General features: G+C 43.0%; 1 protein-coding gene across 2 annotated transcripts; it reads right to left on the bottom strand.

Annotated features, from left to right (window-relative positions):
* Nucleotides 1-260: 260 nt before the first annotated feature.
* On the bottom strand, nucleotides 261-15,412 carry LOC139330272 (uncharacterized). 2 transcript variants are annotated; one of them, XR_011602128.1, is made up of 6 exons: nucleotides 13,737-15,352; nucleotides 11,073-11,251; nucleotides 9,478-9,622; nucleotides 5,141-5,446; nucleotides 1,888-2,620; nucleotides 261-1,817 (listed from the first exon to the last, which is right to left on the bottom strand). XR_011602128.1 is itself a non-coding variant. In XM_070961099.1 (5 exons), the coding sequence occupies exons 1-5, from the start codon at nucleotides 15,339-15,341 to the stop codon at nucleotides 2,462-2,464; spliced, it is 2,394 nt and encodes a 797-aa protein (XP_070817200.1). In that variant the 5' UTR covers nucleotides 15,342-15,412; the 3' UTR covers nucleotides 261-2,461. The 2 variants fall into 2 exon arrangements, 1 of the variants encoding a protein (XP_070817200.1); XM_070961099.1 differs by having other exon boundaries at nucleotides 261-2,620; nucleotides 13,737-15,412.
* Between the last annotated feature and the right edge of the window lie 606 nt (nucleotides 15,413-16,018).

The following is a 16,018-nucleotide window of genomic DNA, read 5'->3' as shown; positions in this document are numbered from 1 at the left end:
AAGACAGAGAGAAAACTCCACCCACCAACGCATCTAGATTTTACTCATTCAAATGTTCTGTGCTGTTTGTTAGAAAGCTTACAGAAAGCTTCATCTTTAACATAGTCTGCTCTTTACTGGCAAAAATAATAGGAATATTTCCCAAAATGTTGAACTGTTCCTTTGGGTTTTGAATTGTCCAGACTGCACAGAGCCACCACAGCACGTGGAAGTGTTATAGATTTGATTGACTGGAGTAAGACTCATGAGAGATGTCTTTTCATCCTTTGGAAAAAAAATTTTGAGTTCTTGTTTATTCATCATGAAATCATCTCACAATAATTACGCAAAAGAAAGAATGTGATGTACAAATAAACAATGCTGGTTTGAGTTGCTGTTCCATCCATCTTTAAGACTCACCCTCAGCTTGTCCTGGAAAGCATATTTGGAAACATATTTGAAATAAATTTGCAGTTTTTTTCCACAACAGAATGAAGACAGACAATCTTCACCTATAGTAAAGACAGTGCATTCCAAAAATATAATGAAGGCTGACAAATAAGAGTTCTTTTTATTTTCACAGGGAACTCTGTGCTTGTGCTCTAAATTTATACTTTACCAAATGCAAACATGTCAGATTTGCTCCAGGTAAATGTAACTGATGGTCTCTGCAGATATTACAAAACAGTGCAACCGTACATGCAAAAGGCTCATGCCTCAATTTATACACTGCAACTTATACATATTACATTATATATAGTTGCACTGAAGATGTACAGTACTTATACAACATGTACAGTACATTGCAACCAGTAGCCTTGGCTGGAAAAACATTATTTTCAATGTAATTTTTTAAGACTGCAGACTGTTTGTGCTGTTGATGTGTTGCCTGCATGTTAAAGGAGATGCTGAGCAGTCTGTGCTTACTTATTTGATGTCCATGAACTCTGTAGTGGAACCATCTCATGTAAATATGTTTTTGCTATTGAAAAATGTCCTAAATTATGTCATTTGTCTTCGTCAACATAAAAGCATCCCTATCAGCAATCTTTGTTCAGATGCCAAAACACAACACACGTCTACATTTCATGAATCAATAACTGATGTGATCTTTCTTTGGTGGACAGTTTCAGAGAGATCCAATATCCGTCTTTGTGTCGGTCTGTCAGGGCTTTTTAATTCACAAAAGAACAAAATGGTGTCTTGAGAGGAAATTCTTCCATATACATAACAAAATGCATGATTATCATGAAAACTTTAAAACTGCATTAACACCACACAGTCAGATGATGAGCTGTAGCCACCAGCCAGTTCCCATATCAGCATGGTGTGAACATTCGTGCATTGTATATGAGGACACGGCAAATTTTTCAGCCTCAGCATGTCGACCTTGTGAGACTATGGTGGAGATGACTGGGGATCAGGTTGGGCAAAGACAGCATGCATCCCATGAAACAACAGAAATGTGTCAAGTCTTCAAGATTTTGCCGGACTGTTCATACTGTAGTAACCCTCCCTTTAATATCTCATGGGGTATTGGGCAAATATGGGCAATGTTGGAACTCAATGAGCAGGACTGTTCTGTTGCAGTGTAGATTTACAGAATTGTTGCATCAATGTGATGAAGTACCTTTTTTAGGTCTTAAATTCAATAGGTTTGGCAAAAACAGACATTAGCATCTGGTTATCTATCAGTGCTTTCTCAATTGAATTTCCAGGGAATACTACATGACAATATAAAATGACATGTACCATAATAAAGACTATCCATACTGGCTACTAAATACTAGCCTCCATTTCATCCATCCATCCATCCATCCATCCATCATCTATACCGCCTATCCCTTTCGGGGTTGCGGGGGGTCTGGGGCCTATCCCAGCTGTCAACGGGCAAGAGGCGGGGTACACCCTGAACCGGTCTCCAGTCAATTGCAGGGCAACATGTAGAGACAGACAACCATTCATGCTCACACTCACACCTAAGGACAATTTAGAGTCATCAATTAACCTAATGAGCATGTTTTTGGTCTGTGGGAGGAAGTCGGAGTACCCGGAGAGAACCCACACATGCACAGGAAGAACATGCAAACTTCACACAGAAAGGCCCTGTCTGACCCGGGGATCAAACCGGCAACCTTCTTGCTGTGAGGCGTGCGAACTACCTGCTGCACCACGGTGCCGCTCGCCTCCATTTCATATCAATAAAAATGCTATTGCATCTCAAAATTATGATGACATTTCCCATGATTCACTGCCAAACCCTGCACTGAAAGATCTATTTTTGCATGTAAAGATACGACTGTCTGAAATGACTGTTGCAACTGCAAGTAAAGTATCAGAGCGGATAGACTAATGCACTAACCTCCGTCACCTATGATGTGGATTCTGTGCATTCATGTCTGCTCAGTTTGTTCTTTCATAGTGAAATGAAAATCTGGCCAAATACCGGCACAGAACAGCTGCTGATATGTGTCCAAAAAGTTCAGTCCACGAGCTCCTGTTTGATTCGTATGAGGGTAGGGGGTTGTCGGCTGCCTCGGCCATCCCTCCGTAGAATGTATTCACAAAACTGGGACGAGTCCACTCCACCACCACATGAACATGTGATCCAGAACCCTCTGTGCTGTAACCTCTCCAACACCTGCAGTCACACACAAACCAAACGACAGCAACACAACAATGAGAGCTGACATTCAGACATTTACTCCAACCGAGTCCTGAGCTCAAGAATACTGCTTGGACTAAACTGGAGTTTGTTCATCATATCATGTGTCATTCATTTTGTAAGCAACATCTTGAATGAAGTTTCAGAAAAAATCTGTGCACACAGACAAACCACAATGGCCTGTGGTGTCAGCTTTGTTTCGCTGCATTTTCAAACATCAGAGTGCTGCAGGTAAATGACTGAGCTGATGGTGTGCCTCTGCTCTGTCTCTGCTACGATTCAACATGCATTCATCCCACAGTCAATAGAGCATCCTGCACAGTGTGGTATACACTAAACTGAAATGATTGTTGATGCACAGATTAAAGGCATCCTTACAGGTTGGACTTCAATAAAGCCTGCGGGAAATGTTTTTCTGTTCGGTTGTGTTTTCTCCCTTCACACCTTTTTTTTTTTTTTTTTGTCAAAATGCTTTGCATATGAGCTTTCAAGGCCATCATACCTATACCCAGAACCAGAAACAGCTTCATCTGATGGACAGTTAAATCATTAAATTTTCTCCAAGTGTGTGTCTGAAAATAAAACAGATAATCAATGTGAAAGAAGAAGAATCATTCACTGATTAACTGTGTACTGCTCTGATTTACCTGACACACTCTGCAGTTCTTCTCTGTCTATGTTTAAATGTGAGCTGAGACAGAGGCCTCGGGGTCACTCTTCATTTTCTCTAGGTAAAATGCATCCCACACTCAGCCTCTCTGGCCTGAAACATCACCTACTTCAGAAGTAGTCCATTAGTTTCCCTCTCCCTCCCCTTCCCACTGAAATGAAAGAGGTGACATTATCTCTGTTTGCCCTCAGGAGTCCTCTGTTCCTCTATACTTATCTGTCTGACTGAGATTTCCCCTGAGACAAGGACACACAGATGAACAGTAATAAAATGTGTCAGCCATCAATCTATCACAAGAAAGTTATTGGCTGATTGTCAATATTGACTCTTACTAACAGATCATTCAAGACAGACATTTTTCATCAAGCATTTGATGGATGTGACATGCAGAGGGTGGAGGAAAATGACCAACATTTTCAAACATATTGCGTAAAAACCTGATATTAAAGCACATTTGGGAGATTTTTTAACTGTCAAAAAGAGATGTTTGCAAATGACTAATAGTAGTATGAATAGTATTTGAATGAAATAAGTATGCTTTGACACCTGTGGGAGAGTGGTATCAACTATTGAGACCATCATGTCTCAGTAACAGACAGAAGGTGGCATGTTTTATTGGATGCCTATTGAGCAGGGATTGTTCAAGCAGGCATTGAGAAGTGGCCTATCCTTAAATATTCATTCAATATGCTGCCCCTGTCGGACCAACAGGTTTTAGTTTGTGACATTGTAATAGTGCTTGGAGTTCTGATTCTGACTTACCTCTATAGGATCATCAGATCAAATCATCCATACAAAAGGTTAAGACAGTTGTTTTTTTGTTTTTTTTTAAATTGAAAACACAATAGCATCTTAAACCTGGAATCTATCAGGACATAACTGAAAATAAAATAAATCGTTGACTGTGTACTGCTTGGTTTCAACAATTAACAATTTAATTGATTTATTTTAGTACTGGCAAAATACCATAATTCACAAATCTAAATACACAAATTTTAAACCAAACAGTACATGAATACATTTTTCTTGTCAAATAATAACAAGGCTTGTACGATCGATATGTGCTCTCCTTTTGAATTTCTTTTATTTAGAGCAGATCTCCCTGACTCTGAATAAGTTTTAGGCTTGGAAGATTAGAGAAACCCAGTTTTCTAATAGATCAATTCACAGTAATATTACAGATACACAGAAATGGAGGAATAACAGAGCATATTGAGGAGAATGGATTTTTTTCTTTTCTTGCACTTCTACAAAGATTTTGATTCGCTGGAAAATACCTTCATTTTCCACTTACTGTAATATGGGTTCGGACACATAAATTTAGAAATATAATTTAGGGAAAAAGCCAAAACATTAGTTGGTGTGTTTTACTTTCTGGCACAAAACCACCTTCTACAGTTCAAGTTGGTTTTCCATTTTCACCATATTTGTTTTTATTACCATCTGAACTGTTGGCAATTTAATTAAAGAACTATAAATACATTAAAGAACTCAATTTGTTAACAGAAATAATTGTCAACCAACTAGCAAACAACATGACTTTGTTTTATAAGATATATACCAAATGTGACAGCTGGGATAGGTTCCAGCCCCCCCCGCAACCCCAAAAGAGATAGTCAGTATAGAAGATGAATGAATGAATGAATATACCAAATGTCAGTTGCAGTTCAACAAATGAAATCATTTTCCAAAGCAACAGCTTGCTTCTGAACCGCTGAACCACTGAACTGCTAGACTAGTGTCACAGTTCTGCCACTGCTGTCTCATCCCTTACAAACATTGGTTTTGAAGGGTTTGAAAGCTGAACCCAAAGTGTGCTTTTGTACCTGGACAGAGTTGAGGTGGCAGTAGCCATTGAGTGGGAAGCGAATGATGTGTGTGGAGTCCTGGTTCCAGCTGGCATTCAAGGAATTGGACATGACATCTCTGATCTCAGGAAAAACCTCCTCAATCACGGCCCGGTGGGCACTCACGCTGATCCTCTCACCAAGCTCCGGAGCCACATGAATCATGACACACTCACACTCTAGACACACACCCCCGCATTCCCGCTCAGTCCTCCAGCGCTCCAGCTCAGCCTGCAGAGGAGCCAACTGGAAGAAACTGGCCTCTTCATACAACAGGGAGTATTCCTGCAAACACACACCATATACATGAAGACAAGGTCAAAGACATACACACATGGAAAGAAGAAAGCACAAACTCACAAGCATGCAGGCCAGCAGAGCATTGATCAACATAAATGAACAAAGCAGCGACATAGTCATGAGTAACCCCCTCACCAAATGTGAGGTCCACATCTGTCATCTATCATATCCATCCATCCATTATCTATACCGCCTATCCCTTTCGGGGTTGCGGGGGGCTGGAGCCTATCCCAGCTACAATGGGCGAGAGGCGGGGTACACCCTGAACCGGTCGCCAGCCGATTGCAGGGCATCTATCATATTTTACTTAAAATAAATCAAATAATATAATTACCAGAATTTATTTATTTTTTTTATAAACTTGCCACTTATATGGAGGACAAACTTCTTTTGTTGAATTATTATTTCTAAATTAAGCGTAAGGAAGACACAACTTGGTACAGGACTGAGGTGGAGCCAGAGACCTCAGGCAGGTGGCCCGGGACTTGGACAGCGACAGAGCAGAAGACCTCAGTAAGGTATCAATAAATGTGGTAAATTCAAACATATAATCAAATTGAAAAAAGAAAAACAAAAAACAAAAAACCAGACATTTGATTGTGAAAAAAACAGTACCACTGTGACGGCTGTTCTTGAATGGGCCTTGGCTGCTGCACTCTGTGCAATGCGTGATGGACAGGAGTCACACAATCACAGTTTCCATTATTTGGTATTACCATTTTTTTACCAGGAAAATCTGTCCGACATACTTATATCTCTCCAGTCAAAATGTCCAGGGACAATATTCTGGCTCTACACACCATTTTCACTGCTTCTCTGAGTTCCATGCTCTCTCTCACTCCTCTCCTGATTTGGTGAATTAAGGGTTTATTTCAACCAATCCAGAGTTGGTGGTGATTGTTGGTATCGTGGCAAATGGCAAAATGCTGCAAACACAGGAATGATGCAAAGCCAGAAACATACAAACACATAAAACAAATGCAACAGAAAAATGCTGTGTGTGTGTGTGTGTGTGTGTGTGTGTGTGTGTGTGTGTGTGTGTGTGTGTGTGTGTGTGTAATGTGTGTGTTTACAGTCTAGGCTACATCAGAATATTCTATTACTGTTAATCCAATATGAATATTAAAATACGCCAAACCATTTGTCCTGTATCATAGCTACATGTATGACGTTTGCAGCAAAAAAAACGCGTGAAAATCAGTTTAGTATTCAGAGAGTTACGATGGATTAAATGCGCTGACACTTCTTTGCGCCTGCCAAACAGCACTGAGTGGAGCGGGTGACCGGTCCAAGATGGCGGCCCCGTGGCTGGTCAGTGCCGATAGGCAGCAGCGGTCGATGTGCCGTCTACTCTTTATATCTCTATGGTCTGGTCCTACAGGACTGGTCTATCCTCAGGTTGAGTCCCCCTAGTGGCCTGGCGCACTTCTGTTTTGTGGAGTGAATTTGCAGCGTTTCTCTCTTGCAGTTGTTTTGGGGTTGTATGTGTTTTGATATTTGCGGCATTTTTCTTTCGCATTTGTTTTGTGTGTTTGTCAGTTTTTGCCTCTGCTACGTTTCTGTGATTGCAGCATTTTTCTCTTGCAGTGTCTTTCTGTTGCATTTGTTTTATGCGTTTGTGTGTTTTTGGCTTTGCATCATTCCTGTGTTTGCAGCGTTTTGCCGTTTGCGGTGTGTTTGCCCTTGTCGGCCACCATACTTAATGAAGTGTATTTAACAATGATAGAATTACGGTTTCTGAAAATTGAGTCTGGTGGCTTTAGCAAGAGTGATATATCTGCTGTTTCTTAAACGGATATCATACTTTAAAGGTATATTTAAAGGTATCTCTGTAGGGATCCTTTCCATAATGCTGTCAGACACTTAGAATAACAATCTGAGTCTGTCAGTGGCAAAAACAAACATTTTTCATGGACATACACTGACATTGCCAGTTTCATTGCTGCTAGCTGCAGTGTTCTCACTCAATACTGAAACTGTGGTCATAAACTGTCTTGGACATAAAAACATGGACTGGCATCAATTGGACACTCTGCACAATGTAATGTAGATCAAGTTGATATGATCGAATAATTCAACAAGACAGAATGGGACATTATTGTATTTGTTGATTTTGTAAGGTGAAGGTATGTCAATCTTCTAAAGGCATGTTTATGATGAAATAAATATTTCAATACATGTAGTATGTTTCTTGTATTGGTTTGTCCTCTCATGGACATCATGTGCAAAAATAGATATTTGAATGGTTTGAACCTATGTGTTTTTTGAGGGAGTAACTGAAGACAGATGTCAGAAGACAGATGGGCAGGTCTGGAGGGAGAACAGGTTCTAGGAACGAAGGGTGGACCCTGGAGGCTGAGCAGAGGGGTGAGGTTGGGGCTGAAGGCAGGACGTCTCTGAGGGGCTGGGCAGGGAGCCACCGGGGAAGGTGGAACCCCTCTGGAGGTTGGGCAGGAGACTGTTGGAAAAATTGAAACCCTCTGAAGGTTGGCAGCATAGGCAGAATCCCTCTGGAACCTGCCGATTTGGCTGGAGATCTGGACTGGAGTCTGCTGGCTGGAGCGCAGGGCCAGAGATCAGCAACAGGAGATCTGAGCAGAACTTGAGGCCAGCAGTTTGAAGACTAGCAGGGGAGCCAGTGGAGCCAGGGAAACAGGAGGCTGTTGCAACACAAGAACTGAAGACTGCTGCAGCACAGGAACCTGTGACTGCTGCAGCTCAGGAGTAGGTGTCGGCAGGACTACTGACAGGGAATTGAGAACAGGTGTCAACTGAACGGCCAACAAGAAACCATGAGCAGACTCAGCAGTGGCTGACCCAGGGACCAGAGAAATGGTGAGCTGGCTGATAGGCAGCAGGACCTACAAGGAACTGGGCAGTGGTCATGCTCAGGAGCTTGGCAATGGTGAGAATTAGGAGCTGTGCAGTTGAGAGGCACAATGTCATCGGAAGCCATGCTTCCTTCTACCCAAAGGGGCAGCATCATGCAGGAAACTGACTAGCCAACTAGTCAACTGGCTGGAACTTATAGGCTGGAGGCTGTCTGACTCTAGAGCAAGGTCAAGTATAAAAGAGACCAGTGAGCTGGACAAGAGGAAGGCCAAGTGTCATCGGGTGCCTCACTTTCTTTTGTGGGCCATCTTGAAAGTATGCTAGGTTCCCCAGAAAGGAGACTATTTTCAAAGATGGACTCAGGCAGGAGGTTAGCAGGCCAGAGAGAGTCTGGCTAACTGTTAGCAGTCTGGGAGGTTGGCTCATGACAGGAAGGCTGCAGGCTCACAAACCTGAGCCAAATCAACCAGAGTGCCAGATGGGAGCAAGCTGGCTGAAGGTTAGGAGACAGGTTAGTGGGCTGGATGCTAGCAGGAAGTTGTCAAGATTGGTTGTTAGAAGGCTGGATCCTAGCAGAACAAGATGTAGACTGGCAGCTAGTATGCTGGTGACTAGCATTCTTTAGGCCAGATGACTGGGAAGCAGGGTTGTTAGAGTCTGTGACCTAAACTACTATGGAGTCCCATACCCAAGGCTTAGATGACACATTCCCAGGTGCCAATGACAGAGGTGCCTCTCTGTCTTCCTTACATGATGCCTTCCTCCCAAAATCTTTTAGCCACAGAAGATCAGCAATTGGGTAATAAAGTTCATACAGTGTCTACTGGGTCCATAACTTTTCAGTTACTGCCATCATACTGCAATGCTCAGGATGAGTAGTGGGAACAGGTGTGGGGATGGGTGGAGCTGTCAAGTGATTAGGAAAGGGGGAATGTCTGAGGACATCTGGTAGATGGAAAAAGGCATATGCATTTAAATAACAGCCTAAAGCACTGCAGACTAAGAGTGCATTGTTAATTGTTTAAGGGACTTTTACTTTTAAATCCAAAGCATAGTTATGGAATGTATGTATCTGTAGGATCTATAGGCTCAACTATCTTTGGATCTATGATTCAGGACTGTTCAGACACTCTGCAGTGATAAATTGTGGCAGTACCTGATCAAAGCTCTAGACAGACACTCACTTTGAAGTCATCAGGAATGAGGAGTTTTGAGGTCCGGAGGAAGTTCAGTATGTAACGGAACATGGGTCCGTCTCGATCAATGAAGTAGTGCTGCTTTAGACTGTCCAACACTATAGGCTCTGTTCCATCAAACAGACGACCAATCCTGCCATAAAAAATAAAGATAAAGACAGAGGGCCCCTTCATCAAACACCAACCAAAAGTTGGGGGGTTTGTCATGTCTGCTGGCTACAGATAAAATATACTGCAATAGCTGAATGTCTAGGCTGTTAAAAAAAAAAAGTACACTTTGCCAGTTTTCAATGTTATTTTTATGTGTTTGGGGCAATTACAGATGCTACAATCCACTGCTGTATTCTGACATCAGTGGATGGTGGAAGTATGGCTACCTGTCCTCTTGCTGTCTATAGGTGTCACTTTGACCATATCTACTATCAGAGGTGAAAGCAGCTTATTTGCTTATATGCTGTTATTGCTTATTGGTCACTGTTGTCAGTTGACACAACGCTCTCTATAGAGACTGTTAGTTAGCATTAGCATTTGTCATCATAAGCTATCAATCATACTAGAACAAGTGAGACTGTAGCAGTTTTGAACTGTTTTTATTCTATAGCTAATTAATTATTTTTTTTATTTATGAGTGGAGGGATATGTTTTTTCTTTTTTCCAAGGTCATACAGTATCTTGCTTTAATGTACTGTACGTTATCCAATGTTTCCAGAGTTAAGATTTGTATTAGCCAGAATCTAGAACAATTAAGCATGAGAAGCGTTTTACATAGAAAGCAATCAGGTGATTAAGATAATTGACCACCAGTATTTATTGGACTAAACGCAACTAAAACAGTTCCACCATCAGTCAAACAGTTTACACATGCTGAATGCTACTTGGCAGATTTAAAGTGCTCTGACAATCACAAGTACTATTTTTGAGTTTTTAATTCAACATGAAGGAACAAACAGTGGTTCACTGTGAAACTGAATTCTTTAATTATCTACCTTAACATTCCATAAATCTATTCATTAATAACAATGTAATTAATGTATTTTAGAATTGAATTTAAATGGTGTAGTATGTAGTGATTTACACATTAAAAAATTTTCATTTGAGGTGAAATTTCAGGGATGGTTTCAATTTTTTGTTAAATTAAAAAATACTGAATTATGGAGAGAATCCATTAAAAAGCCCATAACACATTGCAGTCCATTCATAGAGCCATGAATTAACCCCAAATTTGTGGTGAACTCCTGAATTTGTGACTTAAATGAAAAATGATTTACAGTACAAATTAAGGGGTATGTGTAATGTTGTGCTGAAACTTTTAAGAGGTGTTTACCTCTTTAGCCATGCAGAGAACCAATTACACCTACAAGTTTAAATAAGACTCCCTTAAAATGTCATTAAGTCCTACTTGCAAATATTTCAGACTCTCTAATTTTATAATTAATGAATTTGTCAAATGCTTCGATGCAAATTATGGGATAGTGACTTCTTAAATTTCTGTTCCATTTTACTTTTATAGCTCAAAATCACATTCCATACTCTCTCTACTTGATTGGTGAATTGTTTTTTCATAGTGGATTTGTGTTTCTCACCGGGACTCAGGGTACTTGGTGAGGGTGCCCAGGCTGCTGGTGTACATGTGTCCTCCTACATCGATGTGGACAGGTGCGTTGGTTTTGGTGAGCTTGGCTGGTGTAGGGATGCCGGCAGAGCCCAAAGGAGACACCGAGACCAGCTGCTGACTCGACATACTGCTGCTGCCACGGCTGTCCTGGGACACAAAACACACACACACACACACACACACACACACACACACACACACACACACACACACACACACACGTACAAGAAGGTTTTCATCACTTGTGGGGACATTACATAGACTTACATTCATTTCCTGGAGACTTACCCTAACCCTTACCCTAACCTTATCCTAAACCTCACCTAACCTTACCCTAGTTATGTAAAGAAAGCACCAGACACGTTCTCAGACTATTCTATCAAGAGGAACCACAGCATCAATCCTTTCAGCAAGCACCCCAAACAAATATCTGACCACCAAAGTCTACAATCGGAGGAGTTCAGGGTGGATGGATGAGTCAATGAAATATTAGACTTGGACATGAGAGACCACTGAGACCACCACTGACCACTCCTGGACCTTAACCTAGTGTTTATTATTGTAACCAATTAAGATCCTGTAACCCTAACAAAGTAGTCATTTTAACCCAAACAATGATGTTTCCCTGACTTTATCAAATCACTTATTTCAGTGATTACAGTGATTTGTAACTGTTTTAAAGGTACAGACAAATGATGTGGTCCTACTGATGGGAGCATCAGTTCATAAAACACTTCTATGTGTCATTCTAGAGACCACTGACAAACAACAGATTCAGTATGAGATGTGCTCTGTGTGGGAGAGTCCCCATCACTGATCCCTTACCTTGCTAAATACGCCACTGACTTTTGAAGCTGCACTAATCAATATCTTTATATTAACGATGTATAATGTGAAAAGTGTCACTCATAGTGGCAGCTGTTTTCAGTTAAAAAGCTCTGATAACCTGCTAAATAGTACCTGCTCAGCACCAAAAAATAGATAGACAGAGTCACAGAGACTAGTTGGTGAACATATTATAGCATGTAGACCAGACAGATCCAAACAGAGACCTCTGTTTTTGATTTCCATCAACCACCACCTTTTAAGCTGGAAAAAGACAGCGAATATTGGTCTTACATTCATCATGACATGACACCCAAATGAATGCTAATGTTGTCTGCTGGATGTGTAAAGAGGTAACTGTTTGTTGCCTTTGTAAGAATAACTTCAAAAACTGAGTTTCACCTTGTTCTGCTGCCCCCGAGTGGCTCAAAGAAATAATGAATAAAGCTCAATTAGCAAACATCCCAGAGTGCTTAATCTTTGCTGAAGATATAGAATTTCATTTTATAATTTGTCAATCCACTGGGACTACTGTTTCGTCAATACAGTCTGTCAGGCAGGTGTCTCCAAGGCTACCGTTCTTTAGCTATGAGCCAATCTAAGTGTCCTCTAGCATACAGTGAGCTGGCTGGCAGGCATGACCCACTAGCTCGTTTTAGAGAAATGCTGATGATTTGGAATCATAGCCTCAGGACTGCCAGATAATGCCAAATGCCTGACAGGAAGCAAAGAAATACAAGGACAGCCTGTCAGGCACATAGATATGACTTTGCTCTGTCAGAGCACCAGCTAGTCCAGACTGGCTTTGCCAGGTGCTTTGCAAGAAGCAAATGGCAGCATGGTAGGAGGCCAGTGCCGACAGGTTGGAAACAAAGTTCCCTGGGCTCTCATTCAGCTCTTCTCCAGAGTGTTGTGCTATTTTCCTTTAATTCCGTGCTCTCTTCAACCTGTCCTGCCCTGTCTTCTTTGTCTTTTGTTCAGTTCTAAGTCTTGCACGGTCAGACCCCAAACTCATGACTTTTTTTTAAAGTCTGGCTAAGTGAGGATGGTTTTCAGCTACTCTGAGCAGTTGTTTGCCCACCCAGCACAACCAGGAGTTTGATGGTGAATTCTGCCTTCCACAGCATTGAAGTTGGTGATATATATACAGTAGATTGTCTCACTAACTCATTGCATATTTAGGCTGAAACTATTTGTTGATGTTGTTTCGCAACATCACAAACTGTTTGCACTACTGCCTTATGTTTAACATAATATCCATTACATCTGTGCAAATATCTTGTGCAATATAACTGTGCAAGAGTACAAAACACTGTATTTTATTATCCATATCTTACCATGTGCAATTAAAATATTCAAGGCAATACTATTTTCTACTCTTTTTGTATGTGATGTACATAGCTCTTTTTATTGTCTATTTGTTGTTTTTCCTCCTATCCTTTTTATTCTTGCTATTATTGCTACCATAGCAATATTAACAATATTACCATATTAACAGCTGCCTATTTACAAATTCAATACAAATGTTATTTTCTGAAAACCATAAGTTTACAAGCTATTTCATCTCTTATCATGTATTGTAACACTTTGATGTTGTACACTGTTCTGTTTTACATGCCGATGTGTACTTTCTTTATGAAGAATGTTTCCTCCTTTAAAGCTTGGTATTGGTGTAGTGTGCTACCCGCACAGGACTCAGATGGTGCTGATGTACAGAGCGCCTATATTTTGCCTTGCCTGTGGCAGATTTTACGCACGAGCTGTTAACACACAAGAAAATGATAACCGAACACATGTCCTGTCTTACCTGTGTAGGCACGGCGACCGGAGACCGGACGGCGGGCTGTGTATGAATATTGGCTCTCGCAGGAACCGGCTCGCTCTCCTTCCGCTCCGCAGGCGACTCCGCGCGTGTCCCGGGGCGCACGCACAGTTTCTTGGCGTAAGGAGCCCCCGGTTCGTCCTCAGCGCTGGCTTTACTCGCAGTTGTTGTTGCTGATGTGTTTATTATTGCTGATGCCGTTGCTGTCGTCGTCCGCTGCGGATCTGAAGCCGCAGCATCGTTTACTCGGCGGAGGTACGGGATTACGAGCTGGAGGTGGGACTGTGTGTGGCCGTTGACCGTTTCCGAGGCAACGTAAAGCGTCGTCGTCGGCGTAGAACCCGCGGCGCCCACGATGCTGTTGAGCGTTGCTATGGACACGGCACCGATGCAGTGGTTGGTGTAGGTCTTGGAGAGCTTGGCAGCGCGAGACAACATCTGCATCCTCGTGCCCAACAGGTTCTTCCCGATAGCTTTGTTCTCGTACCACGTCACGTCGCTCGCGCAGCAGTGGTCCCGGGGACGCTGGAAGAACGCCCTGCAGAGGGGGTTCCGTTTGGACACGTACCGGACGAAACTGGCGTACGGACACTGCTCTGTGCCCGTCTCGTACATCCGCGGTAAGGTGTCCTCGTCTGCCTCCGGGCGCTTCTTGGTCCAGGCGGCGGAGCGGGACTTGTGGTATGGTCCGAGAGCTTTAAAATAGACAAACTTTCTTCCATCCTCATCCACGGCCAGGCCGAACGAGTCCTCCTCCAGTTCCCGCTGGTTCTCCCGGCCCCTGGTGCAGAAATACATACAGGTCTCGAACCAGACCTTGTTGAGCAGCCCGAACGCCGTGTCGGTGTTGAACACGGAGGACTCGTACAGTTTCCGCAGGTCTGAGCGCGTGATGGCTTGTTTCTGCACCACGGGGCCGGCACCTTGCTCCTCCAGCCTCCGAATGACCGCGGCCAGGGTCAGGTTGGCGCTGCGCAGCTCTGGGTCCTTGGTGAGGTCTAAGGTGCGGCAGTAGGGCGGTTCGTTCAAGTACCGGTTCAGTGAGCTCCGGATGCTGATGAGGGACGACTTGCTGTACAACTGTCCACTTTTGGAGCGCGCCTCCGCGTAAAAGGAGCGCAGCACAGCGCAGAGCGCCTCCTTGTCCATAGTTTCAAAGTCTGGACTTTGAGCTTTCTCACTGAGATATTCCCTGAAGATCCTCACTGCGTACCGGGTGGCCAGGCGGGTGTTCTCGCTCAGCCGGTTCCGCTCTGACCGCTGAAGGTCTCCCTCCAGGTGAGACTCCAGCCCAGTGTGGATGTTGCTGCTGAAGGGGTCCGTCTCTCCTTCCTCCTCTCCTCGGTCCATACTCCGCATAACGACCGCTTGTGTCTCCTCGGCGGAACCGCTGGAGTCCAGCACTGTGCTCCCTGACTCCCACTCCAGCTCCACACCATCTCTATCGGACTCCTCGTCCTCCTCGTCCCCGGTGATCTGGACCTCCTGGATCTCATCTTCATCTTCCTCCTCATTATCCCCATCCCTACTCCTCTCGGGGCAGCTCATCTGCTCCTGCTCCGTGTCTCCGCTGGCAGGCATTCTCGCCATATTGCGGTCTGTGAAGCAGTCCTCCGGCAGCGCGCATGCGCTATATTGGACCGCAGCGCTGAAAGCCTTTTGTGTTTAAGTGACCTTCAGCCGTGCACGCGCTTTTTTAAGGTACAGGGAGCGAGCGCAGCGGGAGGGTAAATTTGGAAGCGCGTGCCCCGTCAAAAAGGCTGCAGTATTGGACTGCATATTGGACCAGCAACATGAACACTGTGTGATGTGGTGGATAACAGGACTGCAGGACGGTGACCTCCAGTATCCTCACGAGCCAAACAAGCACCATTATCCTGACTTTTAAATCAGTTTTATACATATGATGAGTAGATATCAGTGCAGCCCAAAACGAAGAGTGAGATGACAAAAATACATTTAGCAACTAAACCAGGAAACTGAGTTTAGGTTTGCCACTTGGTACCTCAACTGGTATTAGTATTATGAGGAAGAGTCAGTGCTGTCATTGTTGGACTGGGAATATCAAATCAAAACATCAGCATGATCAACATCATTATGATTAATCTAGTTACAGCATTTATTTCATTAGTTAGATCACCTGCTGCATGTGGATACCTCTTCTATGTGCTTGTGTATGCTGCATGGTTTAGCTGTTATGCATATACTTACACATGCATTACGTGTGGCTCTTGTGTGTTTGTGTGAGTGTACATACTGTATGTGTT

This window comes from Chaetodon trifascialis, chromosome 4 (genome assembly GCF_039877785.1).
Source record: "Chaetodon trifascialis isolate fChaTrf1 chromosome 4, fChaTrf1.hap1, whole genome shotgun sequence".
In the NCBI taxonomy this organism is placed as follows: domain Eukaryota; kingdom Metazoa; phylum Chordata; class Actinopteri; order Chaetodontiformes; family Chaetodontidae; genus Chaetodon; species Chaetodon trifascialis.
This window is presented reverse-complemented; position numbering and strand designations above follow the sequence as displayed.